We start from the raw sequence: 21,909 nt of genomic DNA on the forward strand, positions 1-21,909 counted from the left end.
AAGACCCCTGTGACCTGATATATTTGGTCCTTGTGGAGCTCCCGTCCTCTCCAGGTCATACTAACTTCCCCTTCTTTCATATGATTCCCTGAACTCTGCCCAAGGTTTGGTTATGAGTCTCAGCACCTGCTCTGATACACTGCTAGGTAGGGTCTTTCAAAGGCTCCTGTCCAGTTTCTTCTTTCCTCCTACTTGCAATGTCCATCCCATTTGTCTTTCTAAGTGAGGATTGATCATCTTACCCTGGGAATCTCTTTCTTGTTTAGCTTCTTTAGGTGTACAGATTTTAGTATGTTTATCCTATCTTATAGGTCTAATATCCACTTATAAGTGATGCCATGTGTGTCTTTCTGCTTCTGGGATACCTCACTCAGGGTGATCTTTTCTAGATGCCACCATTTGCCTGCAAATTTCATGATTCTCTTGTTTTTAATTGCTGAGTAGTATTCCATTGTGTAATTGTATCACAGTTTCTGTATCCATTCCTCCATTTAGAGACATCTGGGTTGTTTTCAGATTCTGGCTATTATGAATAAAGCTGCTACAAACATGGTTGAACAAACATCCTTGTTGTGTACTTGAGCATCTTTTGGATATATGCCTAGGAGTAATTTGAGGAAACGTTATTCCTAATTGTCTGAGAAAAGTGCCAGATTGATTTCCAAAGTGTCTGTGTAAGTTTACATTCCCTGCAGCAGTGGAGGAGGGTTCCCTTTTCTCCACAACCTCTCTAGCATGTGTTGTCACTTGAGATTTTGATTTTTGTCACTGACCTGCAGTGAAACTTGGATAACTCCTGAGTGAGGGCTGGGGGGAAGGAGGGAGGAAGGCAACACAAAGAAGGACACCAAGTCTAGCCTCTAATCAAGGTGTCAATTTAATAATAGTAAAACCAACACTTACATAACAGAAAAGTATAAGCAGTTCCTCATGGCAGCTTGGCCAAAACATACGAGAGCTCACTCAAGGTTACAAGCATCTGCTGTCTGGTTACCATGATTGCACGGAGTTCATTATCTAGTTCTCAGGATCAGAGCCCTCTGCTGTAGAACTGCCACGGTCAGTCTCTGAGATAGCGAGCTTTAGATTAGAGCAAGGGCCAAGTGGCCAAATTCCACTGCTCAGATACACACCCCAATTTGGCCATTAAGTCCAAATAGGCTGCCACAGATCTTAGCCATTCTGATGGGTGCAACGTGAAATCTCAGGGTCATTTTGATTTTCATCTCGCTGATGGCTAAAGATGTTGAACATCTCTTTAAATGTTTTTTCTGCCATTCTATATTACTCTACATAGAATTCTCTGTTTAGCTCCATACCCCATTTTTTTATTAATTACGCTTTATTCATTTTGTATCCCCCCATAAGCCCCTCCCTCCTCCCCTCCCGGACCCACCCCCCCTTTCTGCATCCATGCCCCTCCCCATGCCCACTGATTGGGGAGGTCCTCCTTCTTTCTGATCTTAGTCTATCATTTCTCATCAGAATTGGCTGCATTGTCAGGGTTCTAGGTTATCTCCATGAATGGTCCTTGGTTGGAGTATGAATCTCTAGGAAGTTCCCTGTGTTCAAATTTTCTTGTTCTGTTGCTCTTTTAATTGGATTGTATGATTTGTTGCTTCTTAACTTCTTGAGTTCTTTATATATTCTGGATATTAGCCCTCTGTCAGATATAGAGTTGGTGAAGATCCTTTCCCAGTCTGTAGGCAGTCTTTTTGTTCTGATGACAGTGTCCTTTGCTTTACAGAAGCTTTTCAGTTTCATGAGGTCCCATTTATTGATTGTTGATCTTAGAGCCTGTGCTGTTGGTGTTCTGTTCAGGATGTTGTCTCCTGTGCCAATGAGATCTAGGCTCTTCCCCACTTTTTCTTCTAACTGATTTAGAGTATCTGGTTTATGTTGAGGTCTTTGATCCACTTGGACTTTAATTTTGTGCAGGGTGATAAATATGGATCTATTTTCATTTTCTGCATGTAGACATACATTTGGACCAGCACCATTTGTTGAAGAGGCTGTCTTTTTTCCATTGTATGGTTTTGGCTTCTTGGTCAAAAATCAAATATCCATAGACGTGTGGGTTTATTTCTGGGATTTCTATTTGGTTCCATTGATCCACCACTCTGTTTCTATGCCAATACCATGCAGTTTTTATTAGTATTGATTGGTAGTGCAGCTTGAGATCAGGGATGGGGATACCTCCAGATGATCTGTTGTTGTACAGGATTGTTTGGAAATTCTGTTTTTTTTTTTCTTGTTGTTGTTGTTGTTGTTCCATTTGAATTTGAGAATTTTTTCTTTCATTGTCTGTAAAGAATTGTGTTGGTATTTTGATGGGAATTGCTTTGAATATGTAGATTGCTTCTGGCAGAATGATCATTTTTACTATCTTAATCCTACTGTCCATTAGCACAGGAGATCTTTCCTTCTTCTGATATCTTCTTCAATTTCTTTCTTAAGAGACTTGAAGTTTTTTGTTTTTTTTTTTTTAATAGGTCTTTCACTTGCTTGGGTAGAGTCATACCAAGGTATTTTATGTAATTTGTGGCCATTGTGAAGGGTGTAGTTTCCCTAATTTCTTTCTCGGCCCTTTTATTTGCTATATAGGAGGGCTTCTGAGTTTTTGAGTTAATTTTTGTATTCAACCACTTTGCTGAAAGTGTTTCTCAGCTGTCGGAGTTCCCTGGTAGATTTTTTGGGGTCACTCAGGTATACTATCATTTCATCTGCAAATAGTGATACTTTGACTTCTTCCTTTCTAATTTGTATCTCCTTGATCTCCTTTAGTTGTCTAATTGCTCTAGCTAGGACTTCAGTACAATGTTGAAGAGATATGGAGAGAGGTGCAGCCTTGCCTTGTCCCTGATATCAGTGGGATTGATTTAAGTTTCTCTCCAATGAGTTTGATGTTGGCTCTATGCTTGCTGTATATTGCCTTTTCTATGTTTAGGTATGTGCCTTGTAAAGTCTCTCCAAGACTTTAAACATGGATGGGTGTTGGATTTTTGCATCTAAGGAGATGATCATGTGGTTTTTCTCCTTCAGTTTGTTTATATGGTTGATTACATTGATGGATTTCCATATATTGAACCACCTTTGCATGCCTGGGATGAAGCATACCTGTTCAGAGTGGATGATATCTTTTATGTATTCTTTTTTGGTTTGTATTTTGTTGCGTATTTTTGCATCAGTGTTCATAAGAGATGTATAGGTCTGAAGTTCTCTTTTTTTGTTGGGTCTTTGTGTGGTTTGGGTATCAAGGTGAGTGTGGCTTCATAGAATGAGTTTGGTAATGCTCTTTCTGTTTCTATTTTGTGGAATAGTTTGAAAAGAATTAGCTCTTCTCTGAAGATCTGGTAGAATTCTGAGTTGAAACCATCTGACCCTGGGAGACTTTTGATGAGTGCTTCTATTTCCTTGGGAATATAGGACTACTCAATCTTTCTACCTGATCTTGATTCAGTTGTGCTAAGTGGAATCTATCAAGAAATTTGTCCATTTCTTTTAGATATTCAAATTTTGGGGCATATTGGCTTTTGTAGTAAGACCTAATGATTGTTTGGATTTCCTCAGTGTCTGTTGTTATGTCTCCCTTTTCATTTCTGATTTGGCTGATTTGGACAGTTTCTCTCTGCCCTTTAGTTAGATTGGCTAAGGGCGTGTTTATCTTGTTGATTTTTTCAAAGAACCAGCTCTCAGCTTCATTGATTCTTTGAATCATTTTGTTTGTTTCTAACTTATTGATTTCCACCCTGAGCTTGAATCTTTCCAGCCGCCTAATCCTCTTGGGTGTGTCTGCCTCTTTTCTTTCTAGGGCGTTGGATATATGCTTGTGAGTGGTTTATCTGGATCTTGTTGAAGCACTATTCCAAATTGTCTGAGAAAACACCAGATTGATGTTCAAAGTTGTTGTACAAGTTTACGTTTCCACCAGTAGTGGAGGAGGGTTCCATTTTCTCCAGCATGTGTAGTCACTTGAGTTTTTGATCTTACCCATTCTAGTGGGCGTAAGGTGAAATCTCAAGGTTGTTTTCATTTGGATTTCCCTGATGACTAAGTACTTTGAGCGTTTCTTTACTAGTTTCTCTGTCGTTTGATATTCCTCTATTGAGAATTCTTTGTTTAGCTCTGTACCCCTTTTTTATTTGGTTTGCTCAATTTTTTGCTGTTTAACTACTTGAGTGCTTTATATATTCTGGATATTAGCTCTCTGTCAGATGTACAGCTGGTGAAGATCCTTTCGCAGTCTTTGGCTGTTGTTTTGTTCTGATGACAGTGTCCTTTGCTTTACAGAAGCTTTTCATTTTCATGAGATCCAATTCATTGATTGTTGACCTTAAAGCCTGTGCTGTTGGTGTTCTGTTCAGCAAGTTGTCTCCTGTGCCAATGAGTTCAGGGGTTTCCCCCACTTTTTCTTCTAACAGATTTAGTGTTTTTGGTTTCATGCTGAGGGCTTTAATCCACTTGGACTTTACTTTTGTGCAGGGTGATAACATTTTCCCAATGGAATACTACTCAGCAATTAAAAACAAGGAAATAATGAAATTTGTAGACAAACGTTGGGAATTAGAAAAGGTCATCCTAAGTGAGGTATCCCAGAAGTAGAAATACTCATATGTTATAAGTGGATATTAGACATATAATATAGGATAATCATACTAAAATCTGTTCACTTAAAGAAGGTAAGCAAGAAGGAGCACCTTGGGTAAGATGATCAATCCTCATTCAGATAGGAAAGCTGTATAGACCTCAGGTCATGGGAAAACAGGGAACAGCACAGGAGCTTACCACAGAGGACTTCTGAAAGACTCTATCCAGCAGAGTATTAGAGCATATGCTGAGACTCACAGCCAACCTTTGGGCAGAGTACAGGAAATTTTACATAAGAGGGAGGAGATAGAAAGACCTTGAGGGGACAGGAGATCCACAAGCAGAGCAACAGAACCAAAAAATCTGGGCCCAGAGTTCTTTCTTGTGACCGATACTTCAACCAAGGTCCATTCATGGAGATAACCTAGAACCTCTGCTCAGATGTAGCCCATGGCAGCTCAGTGTCTAAGTGGGTTCCCTAGAATGGAGAAGAGGGGTTGTCTCTAACATGAACTCAGTTGCTGGTTCTTTGATCACCTCCCCTGAGCAGGGGTTGGAGGAGTATATCCTTGCTAGGCTACAGAGGATGACAATGCAGATAGTCCTGATGAGACCTGATAGAGTAGACTCAGATGAAAGGGGAGGAGGACCTCAGTTATCAGTGAACTGGGGAAAGGGCATGGGATCAGAAGAGGGAGGCAGGACGGGATCGGGATGGGATGAAGGAGGGAGCTACAGCTGGGATGAAATTGAATAAATTGTAATAAATAAATAAATAAATGAAAAATAGAGAAAAAGAAATTAAAAAAGAAAAATTAAATAAAAAAATAAAAGCCAAAATTTACGGCACATTTAAAGTAGCAAGGGTTGGTGGCTTGAAATGTATGTTGCAATAAAGCAGTTAAAATCCAGACACATTACACTTACCAAATGTCACTAAGACTTAAGGCTGATCTGTCCTCTGAGAACCAGACCCAAGGTTGAGGACACTGGTGATCACAGTCACCCATTTGAAACATTACAGACTCTCATGGGGTGATCAGGCTGGCATGGGTTGGGGATGATTTTGTCTCAGTTCCTCAAGCATCTGGCATACAGTGTGAGCATTTGTGCCATAGTCCCATGTTGAACAGTAATAACTGGCCTCATCCTCAGGCTGAAGGTCAGTCATAGTCAGGGAATACGTTTTGTCAAAGGGTCGGGAGTAGCCAATTGTCACAAATTTGGGGACATCCCCCGGTATTTCTTTGTGCCAGGATGCATCATATGCTCCAATATTTCCACCACTTCCAGTACAGACGAGGGTGACTTCTTGTCCAACGGAAGCAGACATGGTGGCTTCCTGACTCAGCCTCGACTGTGCTTTGGAGCCTGGAAAAGAGGAGTTGGAAACACAGTGAGGTAAGCGTGCTCTCAAAATAGAAAAAGCTATGATTCTAGTAACTCCTTAATCCCTGCTGCTTTTTATAGCCAGTCACCTGGGCAGAGTATAAGTAAGGTGAGAATGAGGAGCATCCCGGCCATGGTGGGGTTTGCAGAGTACTGGTTCCTGATGATCTAAAGCTGCAGCAAACACTATCCAATGTCTCTGTACCTGTGCGCCCTAAATAGGAATGAGGGACCTCACATGCAAATTATGCCCTCTTCTAGATGGTCTCACCTTGTCTTTTTGAGTCTTCTTTTGGGGAGCTAGGCAGAACCTGCTGAGTTCAGTTTTGTTCTGCACCCTGAACATTAGCTTTTCCCAGAGGAGTAAACTGCTGATTTCTAAAGGGACATGTATGCAGCTCCCCCTACTGGCTCAAGACAGGTCACCCAGGACTGTGTAACCACAGGGAACTCTGGAGAGAAGCAGGGACCCTGCCCTCTTCACAGCACAGAGGCCACCACCTACAAAGGATGTAGAGACATCTACCAGGTGAAGCCCTGATGTGCCGCCATTAGAAGTTTAACACGGTGGCCGTTGTGAATTTCCTGGTCAGGATGGCAAAGGGCAGAGCACAGTGGCAGAGCAACTGGAAGAGTTTAAAAAGCCTAGCAGTTGTGGCTTTTTTCTGTCTCTGCCACCATGACAAGCAGGTGATTATCTTCTAAGCCATCTCTATCTTCCTTCTGCATTAACTGTAAAAAGATCCCCAATCACAGTAAAAGACAGAGGGTAGCCTGTCTAATGGGATATTCATCCTTCCCTGAGCAAAGCCTGGTACCGTAAACCTGACATGGCAACAAAGAATTGATTACATGTGAGAACTGGGAACACATAAACAAATGAAATTGTGAAGCTTGTGCACAGAAGTACCAACTTGACGTGACAGAAAGGACCCAGGCACATTGCACTTTGTGCTGTATGTGAACAACTTGGCTAAATCAAACTGAGTAGGAGAAATACTTACTATTTTACATCTCCTTCTAATTCAGTGTACACTACCAACTCCAAACATGAGACCTAGCCAGACCACCATTCCTTCTTCAAGAGTGTTCCCTGATCTTCTCATAAGTGAACTAAATTTAACTTAAGATTCACCACTTCAAGAAACAAGCCACTGATATTAACTCTATCCACAACATTATACAATCACCTCCTTTTTTCATTTTTTTTACATTTTTCTTTCTTTTTTATTATTATCATTTATTACAGTTCATTCAATTTGTTTCCCAGCTGTGGCTCCCTCCCTCATCTCCTCCCAATCCTACCCTCCCTCCCTCTTCTCCTCCTGTGCCCCTCCCCTATTCTCCTGATAGGGGAGGTCCTCCTCCCTTTCATTTTGACCCTAGCCTATCAGCTCTCATCAGGACTGGTTGCATTGTCTTCCTTTGTGGTCTGGCAAGGCTGCACCCCCAGGGGGAGGTGATTTTGAGACATCTCATACAAGCAACTTACTGGCATGAACTAAGCGCATGTACATGAGGTTAATACCCTTCTTTCTAATCATTATCTGTGTCACTCTCAAATGCAAACAAAAGGTAAAAATACAGAGATCACTCAGTAGGACCAATGTTCGAATTGAGAGTCTGTATTAAGCCGGCCAGAGCCTGGTAAAAACCACCTCTTACAAACAGTTCTGAATGCATGTTACAGGAAATCATTATAGACAACACAGAAAAATTATATCCCGGTTGGCTGTTGCAGGAGCAAGCAAGCAAGCATTTTAATAAGAACCAAGAACATTCAGTTAGCTGGAACATTTCTGCTCTGAGTATCTAAAACAGAACTGGGTGATTTCACAGGGGACATTTCAGACCGTGTGTAAAAACCAAAGATGGCTGTTTCTGAGTCAAGATGGAGAATGCTTTACACTGTTACACTAGTTCCTTCCATTAGCCATTGGTATCCAGTAATCATTCTGCCTCTGAGATCATGCATTCTTGGTAGTCCCACTTAATATTCTGGAGATTATCATTTGTAACACCTCATAGCCAAATTATTTCTGTTTCAAGCAAGCATCAAGTATCTCATCATTATTTACAAGAGTCATTTTGTTCCTTAAGTATTGTTGTTAAGACTATGAGCATGCAAGTATTTTCTTTGAATGAATAATTGTTATATATATATATACATATATTAACATATATAATATTAAATTAAGTTTAGGCTCAAATGTTGGAACCTTGATTATCAGCTGATACAACTTTTAGAACTGAATGGATCCTAAAGGTTCAGGCACAATTGGTTTGTTAATTCATTTATTAATTCATAATGTGACAATGTCATAAGGAGAAAGATAAACAGGAGGCAGGGCCGACTGTGAGGAATTAGGTACTTCTTCCTATTTCCTTGTTCCTTTCTCATCCTCCTGTGTTGCTCTGGCCACATACTTGGCAATGAGCAGCCATGAATTTAAAGCTGAGCAACCTGAAGGTAAAATAAAATGTTCTTCACTTTAGTTTGTTCTTTCAGGTAATTTGGTCCTAGCCACACCAATCTATTATATAATTAGAGGAAAATTGATTTTAATACTTCTTATTACTTCTTAAACAATCTTACAATTGTTTATAAAATTTTAAGAATAGCATATCTACATGGTTATTTTCTTAATGTTTTGAGGAACTATGAAATAGTCTGAATTTAGCAATGAATTTTACATTGGCATTTGTAAATAGGCTGGAGCCATATTTGAAGCCTCTATTTTTTCTCATCTTTGCTGTTAGGCTCCCATTTATTTTTAAACTATAGCAACCTAAGGGTTACTGAGAGTTTGTCTCTCGTATTTTGTGAAAATTCATTTACATCTTTGTTCATCTTTACTGGAATGTGCATTTTTAAAAAATTAGGTACCAAAATACCTTGAGTAGCAGAGAAAGAAAAACATTTACACTTAGGTGATTTCCCATTTATATATCGAACTTTAATTTACTTAAGAATATAATTTGATGTGTATGTAATTTTTTATGATTATTTTTAATACAATTGTATTTCAAACATTTTTCTATTATATGCTTCTGTTACTGTTAGGGAGGATGTTTTGTTACAAAGCCAGGATGGCATGGATAAAGAGATCCCTGCCCTTCTCTTATGACCAGGCTCCTATCCTCACAAAAGGCCACCCACAACATGGGGGAAAAGCCAGCTTCTAGTTCACGATTCCAACATGACTACTGGAACTAAGACCCCCGCCCATCAGGCCCTAAAAGCTCACAAAAATGCTATAACCCTTGTACCTCACGATCATGTCACTGTATTCCTCCCCTCCCTTACAAAAAGCCAGTAACTTGAAGATCCAAGATGGCAGGGCCTATAGCACACTGTGTCTGCTCAGTGGGCCAGCAGTGACTGCACAGTGACCAACAGACAAAAGATGGTCCCCAAAACACCAGTGATTGTGTTCCCCAGGTGAGAGGAAACCCTACGATGAGGAAAGCAGCAGGTCCGACTTTTGCTCACTGAACTAAGTCCAGGAAAAGTTGCTGGGTTCCTGCAGGCTCAGGGGCTCTAGTCTCCAGCCACATGCCTGTGTGCTGTGCTCACTGGCCACTGATTACCTTCTGGGTACTGGGGCACAGAGCACCAACCTCAGACCTACAGATGCCTGGGAGCCATAGGAACAGCTCCAAATGCTGCTCAAAAGCTCAACTTGTCTGCCACATGAGAAAGATCAAATCTCTGGTTCTTCAGGAGGGCTGCACCCAGTAAACACAGTGTCTGAGGAGCTGCAGCTCATTAAATTCAGAGCACGAAAGCCTTGGAATGGCAGCTGTCTCCAGGACTTCCCCTGGTGAGAGAAGAGGCCATGGGCTCAGTTAGCCCAGTCATGCACCTGTGGAGAGCTGCAGCAATTCCCTGAGAAGCACTGGCCATTTGAAGATCCTACCCAACAAGCTGAGGAGGGCTCCTTCAGGAAATACCAGCTTCCCTTCCCTGGGGATTTCCTGCACCAACCCTACCCTCAGGACTCCAGAAGGCACTAGAAACTACCAATCAGAGCATAAGACAGCCAGATGGTAAAGTCCAGCATAAAAGCACAATCAACAAAAGCCAAAATATATGGCATCTCCAGAACCCACTTATCCAAGGGAAAACAGCCATGGATAGCCTAAAACAAGTGAAACTTAAGAAAGTGACCTTAAATCTATGCTAATGAAATTGATAATGGAGGAAATGAATAAAATTTGTAAACATCTACAGGAAGATAGAGTCAAAAAATTGTGGCCATCTGTGAAGAAATACACGAAGATACAGTCAAACAGATTGTGATCTTTAGAGAGAAAATAAATCACTGAATGAAACCAAGGAAAATTCAAAGAAACAGGTGAAGAAACTGAATGAAAGTCAGGAAAATATAAACAAACAGGTGAAGGAAATCAACAAAATGGTTCAAGATCTGAAGATGGAAATGGAAACATTAAAAAAACAACACAAATTGAAGAAATCTAGGAGAGGGAGAATTTAGGGAAAAAAACAGGTTCTACATTGGTAAGCATCTGCAACAAATTACAAGAGAGGGAAGAATTTCAGGTGTAGAAATACAATGCAAGACATCAATGCATCAGTCAAAGAAAATGTTAAATCTAAAAAATTTGTGACACAGGTTGTGGGGGATCCAAGATGGCACTGGGGGGCCACTCTTTCTGACCAGCAGCACAGCAGTATATACACAGTGACCAGCATATAGAACTCTCGGTCCTAAAACACAAGTGATTGTGTTTCTCAGGTGAGAAGATACCCCATTGTGTGGGATTCAAGCAGCTTCAACTCACCCATCTAAACCGTCAAAGAGGTTCCGGTTCCACCAGGCACTTGGTTGCCAGCCCAGAGCCACATACTGGTATGCTCTGTTCACTGTCCCAGACTGAACCGTGGGCCCCACAAAACCAGAGACTGGGATTTCCAGTCAAGAGAAAACACCACGGTGCAGGAAATGATCAGGACCAACCTTAGGTCACCCAAACAATCCCTGGAACTGACCTGGGGTTTCACTCGAACCCAGCAGCCAGCCCAGAGCAGTACAGTCAGGTGCCAGCACAGAGTCCTGCCTGCAGGCCTGACTCAGTGCCCCAGATAGAGCTGTCCAGGGCACCAGAGACTGAGATTCTCTGTCAGGTGAAAACCCACATGGAGGGGAACAGCAGGTCTGACCTTAGAGCACTCAGCCGACATCCCTACCCCCAAAATTTTTTGGTAAAAATTAGCCAGTTTCCAGCAGACGCTCAGGTGCCCAATCGCCAGCAAGGCAAAGCCACACACGCCTGTGCCTGCATGCTCTACTTGCCATCCCAGACAGAACTGCAGTCTCCAAAACACAGTCTGGGTGTCCCTGTCAGTAGGAAACCCCATAGCGGGGGATCATCAGGTCCAATGCTCAGGACACCCAGCTCCAGAAGACTTTCTGAATTCATGCAGGCTCTAGGCTGTGCTTACCTGCCATTGAATACCACCAGGGCACTGGGGCACACAGCTGCATCCTAAGACCTGCAAAAGCCTGAGAGCCATTAGAGCAGCTCTCTGATACTGCTTCAAAATGTGACCAGTAATTCCTAGCTAAACTGACAAAACTGTGGGACTTCCTGGTTCTTCAAGAGGGCTGCACCCAACAATTACACCTTAAGAGCAGCAGCTGCAGCTCACTAAATTCACAGCAAGAAACCTAGCAGCAGGGCAGCCACCTCCAGGACTTCTCCTGATGAGTGGAGAGACTTCCTGAACACCAACACCACAGTTACCATACAGGTCCATATACCTGAGGTGAACTGTGACAATTCCTGAGAAACACTACTATTCAATGGACCACACCTAAAAAGCTGAGAAGATCTTGTTCAGAACCCCAGCAAGGGGATTCTCCCCACCCCAGGACCCTAGCACACACCAGAAATTAACAGACAACACCTGAGACAGCCAGATGGATAGAAGCAGGCGAAAAAGCACAACCAACAAAAAGGCAAAACAATATGACATCCCCAGAACCCAATTATCCAGAAGCAAGTAGCCCTGGATGCCCTAACATAAGTGAAAATCAAGAAAATGACCTTATATCTATGCTTATGAAGAGGTTAATGGAGGAAGCAAATAAAATTCATAAAGAATTAGAGGAAGATATAGTAAAACAGGTTATGACTATCATTAAAGAAATATAAGAAGATGCAGCCAAACAGTTTGTGGCTTTCAGAGAGGAAATTATTATGTCACTGAAAGAAATAAAAGAAACAGAGGGATGTTCAAACAGGTAAAGAAATTGAAGAAAAAACAGGAAAATACAGTCAGACAGGTGAAGGAGATCAATAAAATGGCTCAAGATCTGAAGATAGAATTAGAAAAATTAAAGAAAATGGAAATGGAGGAAATCATGGAGAGGGAGAACCTAGGAAAGAAAACAGGAACTATGGAGGTAAACATAACCAACAGACTACAAGAGATAGAAGAAAGAATATCATGTGTGGTATATACAATGGAAGAAATTGATGTATTCGTCAAAGAAATTAATAAATCTAAAAAATTCCTGACACAAACAATCTAAGAAATCCAAGACAACATGAAAAGGAAAAAAAAAAAAAAAAAAAAAAAAAAAAAACACTAAGAATAATAGGAATAGAGGAAAAAGAAGATTCTCTCCTCCAAGGCCCAGAAAATATTTTCAACAAAATCATTGAAGAAAATTTCCCCAAATTAAAGGAGAGGCCTATAAGATTACAAGAGGCCTACAGAACACGCAATAAATTAGAGCAGAAAGGAAAATACTCCTGCTAAATAATAAACAAAACAGTAAGTATACAGAACAAAGAAAAGATACCAAAATACTGCAGGGAAAAATACTGCAAGATACTGCAAGGGAAAAAGGCCAAGTAATATATAATGGCAAACCCATTAGAATCACACCTGACTTTTCAACAGAGACTATGAAAGCCAGAAGAGCCTGGACGGATATCATGCAGACCCTAAGAGAACACAGATGTCAGCCCAGACTATTATACCCAGCAAAACTCTCAGTCCTCATAAATGGAGAAAACAAGATATTCAATGACAAAAACAAATTTCAGCAATACCTACAAACAAATCCAGCATTACAGAAGACACTAGAAGGGAAAATACAACCCAAGAATTCACTTTTTTTATTTTTTGATTTTTTCTTTATTAATTACACCTTATTCACTTTGTATCCCCCCTGTGGTTCTCTCCCTCCTCTTATCCCAATCCCTCCCTTCCTCCACCCTCTGCATGCATGCCCCTCCCCAAGTCCACTGATAGGGGAGAACTTCTTTTCCTTCCTTCTGATCCTAGTCAATTAGGTCTCATCAGGAGTGGCTGCATAGTCTTCTCCTGTGGCCTGGTAATGCTGCTTTTCCCTCAGGGGGAGGTAATTAAAGAGCAGGCCAATCAGTTCATGTCAGAGACAGTCCCTGTTTCTATTACAATGGAACCCACTTGAATACTGAGCTGCCGTGGGCTACATCTGTGCAGGGGTCTTAGGTTATCTCCATGAACAGTCCTTGGTTGGAGTATCAGTCTCAGGAAAGAACCCTGTGATCAGAATTTTTGGTTCTGTTGCTCTCCTTGTGGAGTTCCTGTCTTCTCCAGATCTTACTGTTTCCCATGTCTTTCATAAGATTCCCTGCACTCTGCCCAAAGGTTGCCCATAAGTCTCAGCATCTGCATTGATAGTCTGCAGGACAGAGCCTTTCAGAGGTCCTCTGTGTCAGGCTCCTGACTTGTTCCCTCTTTTCTCCTTCTTCTGATGTCCAGCCTCTTTGCCTTTCTGGATAGGAATTGAGCATTCTAGCAAGAGTCCACCCTCTTGATTAGTTTCTTTAGCTGTGCAGATTTTAGTAGGTCTATCCTATATTATTTGTCTATATGAATGAGTATATACCATTTGCATCTTTCTGCTTCTGGGATAGCTCACTCAGGATGATCTTTTCCAGATCCCACCATTTACCTGCAAATTTCATGATTTCCTTTTTTTTTTATTGCTCAGTAATATTCCATCATGTAGATATACCACACTTTGTGCATCCATTCCTCCACTGAGTGGCATCTGTGCTGTTTCCAGCTTCTGGCTATTACAAATAAGGCTGATACAAACATGGTGGAGCAAATGTTCTTATTGTGTACTTGAGACTCTTTTGGGTATATGCCTAGGAGTGGTATGGCTGCATCTTGAGGAAACACAATTCCTAGTTGTCTGAGAAAGCGCCAGAAGGATTTCCAGAGTGGTTATACAAGTTTACACTCCCACCAGCAGTGGAGGAGGGTTCCCCTTTCTCCACAACCTCTCCAGCATGTGTTGTCTCTTGAGTTTTTGATCTTAGCCATTCTGATGAGTGCAAGGTGAAATCTTAGGGTCAGTTTGATTTGCATTTCCCTGATGACTAATGAGGCTGAGCATTTCTTTAAGTATTTCACTGCCATTTGATATTCCTCTATTGAGAACTCTGTACTCCATTTTTTCATTGGATTACTTCATTTTTTGCTGTTTAACTTCTTTAGTTCTTTATATATACTGGATATCAGTCCTCTGTCAGATATAGGGTTGGTGAAGATCCTTTCCCAATCTGTAAGCTGTCGTGTTGTTCTGACGACAGTGTCCTTTGCTTTACAGAAGCTTTTCAGCTTCATGAGGTCCCATTTATTGATTGTTGCTCTTAGAGCCTGTGTTGTTAGTGTTCTGTTCAGGAAGTTGTCTCCTGTGCCAATGAGTTAAGGCTCTTCCCCACTTTTTCTTCTAAGCAGTTTAGTGTGTCTGGTTTTATGATGAGGTCTTTGATCCACTGGGACTTTAGTTTTGTGCACGGTGATAAGTATGGATCTATTTTCATTTTTCTACATGTAGACATCCAGTTAGACCAGCACCATTTGTTCAAGATGGTGTCTTTTTTTCCATTGAATGATTTTGGCATCTTTGTCAAAAAAATCAGGTGTCCATAAGTGTTTGGATTTATGTCAGGGTCTTCTATTTGATTCCATTGATTCACCGTTGTGTTTCTCTACCAGTATCATGCAGTGTTTAGTATTGTAGCTCTATAGTACAGCTTGAGATCAGGGATCGAGATACCTCATGAAATTTATTTTACTGTAGAGAACTGTTTTAGCAATTCTATGTTTCTTGTTGTACCATATGAAGGTGAGAATTTTTTTTCAAGTCTGTAAAGAATTGTGTTGGTAATTTGATGGGAATTGCATTGAATCTGTAGATTGCTTTTGGTCAGATGGCCATTTTTACTATATTAATCCTGCCCAGCCATGAGCATGGGAGATCTTTCCATCTTCTGATACCTTCTTCTAATTCTTTCTTCAGAGACTGGAAATTTTTTCATACAAGTTTTTGACTTGCTTGGTTAGGTTCACTCCAAGGTAACTTTATGTCCTTTATGACTATTGTGAAGGGTATTGTTTCCCTAATTTCTTTTTAGGCCCTTTTGTCTTTTGTATACAGGAGGGCTACTGATTTTTTTTTTGAGTTAATTTTTTTATCCAGTCATTTTGCTGCAGGTGTTAATCAGCTGTAAGAGTTCCTTGGTAGAATTTTGGGATTACTCAGGTATACTATCATATCATATGCAAATCGTGATACTTTGAGTTCTTCCTTTCCAATTTGTATCCCCTTGATCTCCTTCAATTGTCTTATTGCTCTAGCAATGTCAGTGGCTTTTATGAAGTTTTCTATAGGAACAGAGAGCAGGCACTCTGAGCCTATGTAGATATAGCCATGTGGTAAGAAGACAGTTAGGAGGCTGTACCAGAGGATTTGTGTTCTACTTTCCTATCTGCATGTGCCATTGTGGAAATGGTTGCTGAACCACAGAATACAGTAATACACAGCCTCATCCTCAGGCTGGGCCCCTGTGATGGTGAGGCCAGCCTTGTTTCCAAGCAGGGAGCCTGAGAATTGGGCAGGCACACCTGAATGTAGGTTGTTGGTACCACCTATAAGACCTGTGGGTAGCTGGTAAGTTTTCTGTTGGACCCAGTTGGCATAGTTGCTGGTTGTTACAGCCCCAGTACTTGAGCCACAGGTGAGTGTGACTGTCCCTCCAGGAGATGTGGAGATTGAAGATTCCTGAGTCACAACAGCCTGGGACATGGCTCCTGTAAACAGGTGAGAAATCCAGTGGTCAGCAGCAAATCAGAGACAAGATGTGCAGTTATATTCTCACAGCAGCCCAGAAGGCCCTCCTGACCTTTGTGCAGTGAACCAGGAGTGTGATCAGAATAGAAGTCAAGGCCATCACTCACAGTCCAGGTCTGTTGTTTTCAAAATCACTCAGTACCAGGTAGTGAAACAGGCTTACTATAACTCCTATCACAGGCAAGGAGGGGCCTATTAATGCAAATGAGCTCCTCTTCCAGGAGTCAGGCAAAAGCTACTCAGTTGACACAAGTTATTGATCACATTGAATAAGAACCAAGGCCAGAAACATTACTCTTCAGCTGCCTTTGCTTCTCCAGAGCCATACACATATGCTGGCAATGTCCCAGAAAGACATCAGGAATAAAAATCATGTTTCACCAAGACTTGCCCTACTCACAGTGTGGAGAAATGTTTCAATATACAGGCCAGTAGAAAGGAATGAAAAATAGGAAAGAAACAAGATAAAAGCAAGAGCTCAGAGTGAGTAGGCTAATGATGGGAAAGTGACTTGTCCTTTTTTCTTCATCACTTCATGGTAGAAGATGGATGTGTTTAGTACAATTAGTTTAAACCTGCAAAATCCACTCATCATTAAGTGACATTGCACGAGCACCAGATGAACTGGGAATGGACTGACAGGACAAGGTGGAAAAGTTTCAAAGCAAATGAGTCTCTGATGCACTCCTGGAGGTAGCAAACATTTCTAAGCAGTCTTTTCTAGAGTTACCACAAAATTTTAAAATCATTGTCATTCTGCTCCAGTATATTCATGGATTAGCACATGGGAATACAAATACATGGTAGCATTATTGATGGTTCAGATATCTCTAATTTGTGTAAAGTAATAACGAAACAATAGTTTGCTACATAGTGATGCCCTGCACAGACTGGAAAGATCAAGTGAGTATACACACAAACATACAACTGGGTTTTGATATCACCTTGTCAAATAATTGATGATTGTTAATTCAGCCTATAAATGCATGGTTTTTATTTTTCAAGTTGTGATGCAGTTTGAGCATCAAATCAGAAGATTACTAGATCCATTCTTTGTAGCCTTAATAAATATGTAAGTGAAAATGCAGCATGATAAACTCTAACTTTCCATTTTGTTAAATTATATGTATGTAAATGCATATATCGGCATAGATGTGTACCTGTGTGCTAACATACTCAAAATTGAATTTTAATAGAAATTATATGTGGTTTCACTTTCAAAACTTTGTGTTTAACATGGATATGTTTATAAATATTCCTGATTACAAAACTTGTTTCAAATATACAACAATGATGTAATTCTAAAAATGTTATTAAGACCAAGCCTATATTAGAACTTTTGCACAAAAGTTTATTAATAGAAATATGGTTATCCAACAGGATTGGGTTGCATATTTCTTGCTTTTGTTTCTGTGATTATATAACATATGGACATTTCTAAGACAGTGTCAATATTTGGATGCATGATCTGGACCCATTGGATGCAAAGCCTGTTTGGGAGCCTTGCATTTCTATCAAAACCAGGGCTACCCCCAGGACTCAGGGAGGGAGAAGCAAACAGACCGCTGTGAGTTTGAGGCCAGCCTGGTGTACAAGGTGATTCCTGGGCAGCCAAGGCTACACAGGGAAACCCTGCTTTTTGTTTTTTTTTTAAAGAAGGAAAAAAGAAAAAAAGAAAAGAAAGAAAAACAGAAAACCACAGCAACATTTTTATGGTGTATGGAAAAAAAGAAAACATGTAGAGAAAAATCAGTTAAATCAAAAAGAAAAAGTGGCTACAGGGCATAGCAAAAGGAGAGGAACAGGTGTGGACAAAACAAGGAAATGAGCAAGCCTCCAGCCTCAACTCTTCCAAAGTTAGATGCTGTTGTTTGGAGGAAGTGTGGTGTTGCTGGGGGAAGTATGTCACTGGTTTTAGGATGTGAGTGTTTAAACCCTGTGCCATACCCATTTTGTTCTTTATATTTGAAATGTGAACCCCCAGGTTATGCTCCTGTTAACAAGGTTAGAAAAAATGTTATACCATTTGTAAGTAAGGACTCAGAAAGGTGGTCAACTGAAAAAGAACCCATAGCAGCTCTCAGAAAGTCCTGTTCAGGGATCCTGACCAACAGAGATGCCTAGCAGGCTGGAGGACATGTTGTGAGCTTCTCACTAAGAGTTGGCATCAGAGGCTTCTCCAGGAAAAGGATTTTAATATTGTTGGCTCTCAAAAGCAATGAGTCCTTATTCTGGTGAAACAGGATCCTTAATAGGAATTCTCCTTTTCTTGTCTCCGCACATGGTTTTTTATTTTTGGTTATTTTAAAACCTTTTTCTAAATTTTATTTTTTATATTAGTTACAGTTTATTAACTTTGTATCCCAGCTGTAGCTTCCTTTCTCCTGTCTCCCCTGTATCCTACAATTCCTTCCTCATCTCCTCCCATGTGTGTGTGCCAGCCACTGAGTTCATATCAGAGACAGTCTCTGTTCCCCTTACTAGGATATCCACTTGGGTACTGAGCTGCCATGTGCTACATATGTGCAGGGGTTCTAGGTTATCTCCATGCATGGGTCTTGGATGGAGTATCAGTCTCAGAAAAGCCCACTTTGCCTTTATATCTTGGTTCTGTTGGTCTCCTTGTGGAGCTTCTGTACCCTCCAGGTCTTATTATCTCTCCTTTCTTTCATAAGATTCCCTGCACTCTGTCCAAAGTTTGGCTAGACTGAAGGTGAGAGTTTAAAGATGACCTGGATGTGGAAAAAAAGGAGGGCCTCAAGGAAAATTGCAAGATTACACACAAGCATTTTTACAGAGAGTAAAGCATATGGTTGGCACTTTGACCTTTCTTCAAAGATTCTTGGAAGGCTTATTCAGTAAAGAGGGAGTTGAAGAAAAGACATGGAGAAGCTCATGTGCATTCAAACACAATGAGAGCCCTTGCAAATATTTTGATTGTGTTTTCCTAGCTCTAGTGGGCTACTCCCACATCCTCTTTAAATGTTATTGCACTGTGCTTATTGAAAATTTTCAGAGTTTCTTAGGACATAGGATAAGAAAGTTATTTTACTAAAAGTAGACATTCCACTGATCTTTAGTGAGAGCCTTAGACCCACTACTCCACTTAAAAGAAGAATAATCGTATCCCATTCAGCTATGTACACACAAGATTTGACTTTACATAGTCAACAATGTTACAGAGCAGCACTCTCTATAAAATCCCTGCCATTTCCCTCTGTTGCCTCAGGAGTTCAGGAGAAACTGCTATTCTTTTGATATATCCCCTTGAGTAATAAACAGGAAACCTCCAATGATTTTGATAGCTAAGAACTTCATATGGTTCTTTTCAAAACCATAGGCCAGATTTGATAGCTAGACAGCGCAAACAGTTCTTGTCCTGCTTCCTCATTTATCTGGCTCACTGTGTTTAACCATATTGTCCGTTAATGGTATAACCTGCACCACAGAAGTAGGCAGCCTCATCCTCTGGCTGGATGTTGGAGATGCTCAAGTAGCGGTCAGCCCCAGAGCTGGATCCGATAAAACGATCAGGAATCCCATCCCCCTTTTTGTGGCTTCCATCTTTCTGAACATACATCAAATACTTAGGAGCCTTGTCTGGCCCTTGCTGGTACCAGCCAATGGTGTAGGTGCTGTGCTTAGTACTCAAAGTGCAGGTGAGCTTGGTTGAGGCACCAAGGGAAGCAGAGGCAGAGGGTAACTGAGTCAGCACAGGCTGGGAAAAAGACCCTGAAAATAGAAAACATTGTTACATCCTGGGGTTAGATAAGAAGGGAGAATATATCTGACTGTCACATGGCTTCCCTGAACTGGGGATCTGAGTACAGATGACTCTTCTGACCTGTAAAATGAAGGAAGAAGAAGAGGAGAATAGTCCAGGCCATGTTGCAGACACCACTGAGCTCTGCTGAGACAGACATGGTGCAGGTCTCTCTTATCCTTCAATACTTCTCAAAGAAGTGATAGGGCCCTTTATGCAAATATTTATTGGTCAAGCAAATAGCTCCTTTCCTGTGTGTACCATGAAAAGTCTGGTTGTCACTTCCTCCCTGAATCTCCCCTAGGGACCTTACTGGCCCCAGCTGCTGGGACTGTTGAATAGTGAGCAGTCAGGAGAAATAGATATTTGTGTTCTCTGCTGACATTCTTTAGTGGCACCTATAGGAACTCCTCTGACCAGGTTAAAGACTGTGATGTCCGTATTCACATGACTTCTTACAAGGCTTTTATGACAAAACTGTTTCTGATCAAGGTCAGAGGACTTGCATCTTCTGGGGCTGACTTTTACATCATCTGTTCTGTTTGTTTGCTTCTCAGTGGAAACAGTAGGAACAGTTTAATTTATGAGAAACTCTTTATCCAGGAGCTTCTCCTATACAACTTAGTACAAATAAAATTTCTCCATGAGACCCTTGTCATAATTATCAAGAAACCAAGCTTTTCTTCCTGTCTACTTAATTCTTCAGCAGACTGACCCATAGAGACAAACCCTTGGATATTTGTATTTAGTACCCCAAATATTATACCGCAGAACTCCATTGATAAAATAGTTGACAAATATATTCCCCATTGTGAACCTGACTAGAATACAAATGAAGGCAGAGGTTTCCATTCACCTCTTATCTCTGGGGAGTCAACATTAGAATGACAACTGCGCCTGGTCCTTGGATCACACTATCACAGGACAGTGCTTACAAGAGACTCAGGCCAATGTATGTTTATGTCTTGCTTCTCCATTTGTAGCTCATGGAGCTGAGCACCACTACAGTGTAGAATGCAGTAGTCCTCAGTCTTGTAGCCCCAGAACCCTAGAGCAACATTATATTTAAGGAGAAAAGTGATAGGACAGTGAGATCACATGTAAATTTTTGGGCGAATCTAGGCTTACAGGTTGGCCAGGCTACTTTTGGATCCAGGTTGGAAAGGGATAATCAGCAACTACTGAATAGAGTAATTCCCCAGCATCACCACCACGTGGAGTGTGTGTGGGGAGACCCTGAAAAGAAATACCTGTTAGATAAACATCAAGACACAAGAGGGGCCATTCCAAAGACAGGCCTCTTTAATGTCTATGAAGCCTGGAAGAGATAGGTAGGAAATGAGGACAGATAAGAAATGGGGCAGGTGCCCAGGTCATGGTGTAAAATGTCCAGAAATCCACAGCCTCCACAGAAGCTGATGGACTCAGGAGTTCTCAGGGTATTGGGTAAACAGGAATTGTTGCAGTATGAGTCTTCCATTGTTACCATCACCAGTAGTACATTGCATCTCTTCAGCCCAGGGGACAACTCTCCTGCCAAGGAGTCTGGATCAGCTTTGAGGAAATACTGCTGAGATAGGAACTCTAATTCTGGCCAGCAAACTTGGTCCAGGAGTTAAACATGAGTCAGGAGTCAGCTTTGGGCCAATTTTTGAAAAACAAACAGTGCCCCCTGCTGGCCCATAGATAATTTCTTCAACTATCTTTTGTAATGAATTTCAATTCTCCAATTATAGATTCCTTAGGTCCTCTATAAAATTGCTATTAACTTTATTTTTTAAAAGTTAAAATTCAAGGTTGCCCATGGCAGTTCAGTATCCAAGTGGGTTCATAGTGATGGGAACAGGGACTGTCTCTGACATGAGCTGATTGCCCTGCTCTTTGATCACCTTCCCCTGAGGCTGGAGCAGACTTACCAGGCCACAGAGAAAGACAATGAAGCCACTACTGATGAGACCTGATAGGCTAGGATCAGAGGAAAGGGGAGGAAGACCTCCCTTATCG

General features: G+C 41.1%; 2 gene segments (V, D, J or C); both read right to left on the minus strand.

Annotated features, from left to right (window-relative positions):
• Window positions 1-21,909, minus strand: part of LOC110540899 (immunoglobulin lambda-1 light chain-like) — a 592,635-nt gene that overhangs the window by 215,250 nt on the left and 355,476 nt on the right.
• On the minus strand, window positions 5,627-6,151 carry LOC132648652 (probable non-functional immunoglobulin lambda variable 1-50). The segment is given in 2 exon segments: window positions 5,627-5,958; window positions 6,066-6,151. Coding segments are annotated over 2 exon segments (378 nt in total).

Source organism: Meriones unguiculatus, chromosome 17 (assembly GCF_030254825.1).
Source record: "Meriones unguiculatus strain TT.TT164.6M chromosome 17, Bangor_MerUng_6.1, whole genome shotgun sequence".
NCBI lineage: Eukaryota > Metazoa > Chordata > Mammalia > Rodentia > Muridae > Meriones > Meriones unguiculatus.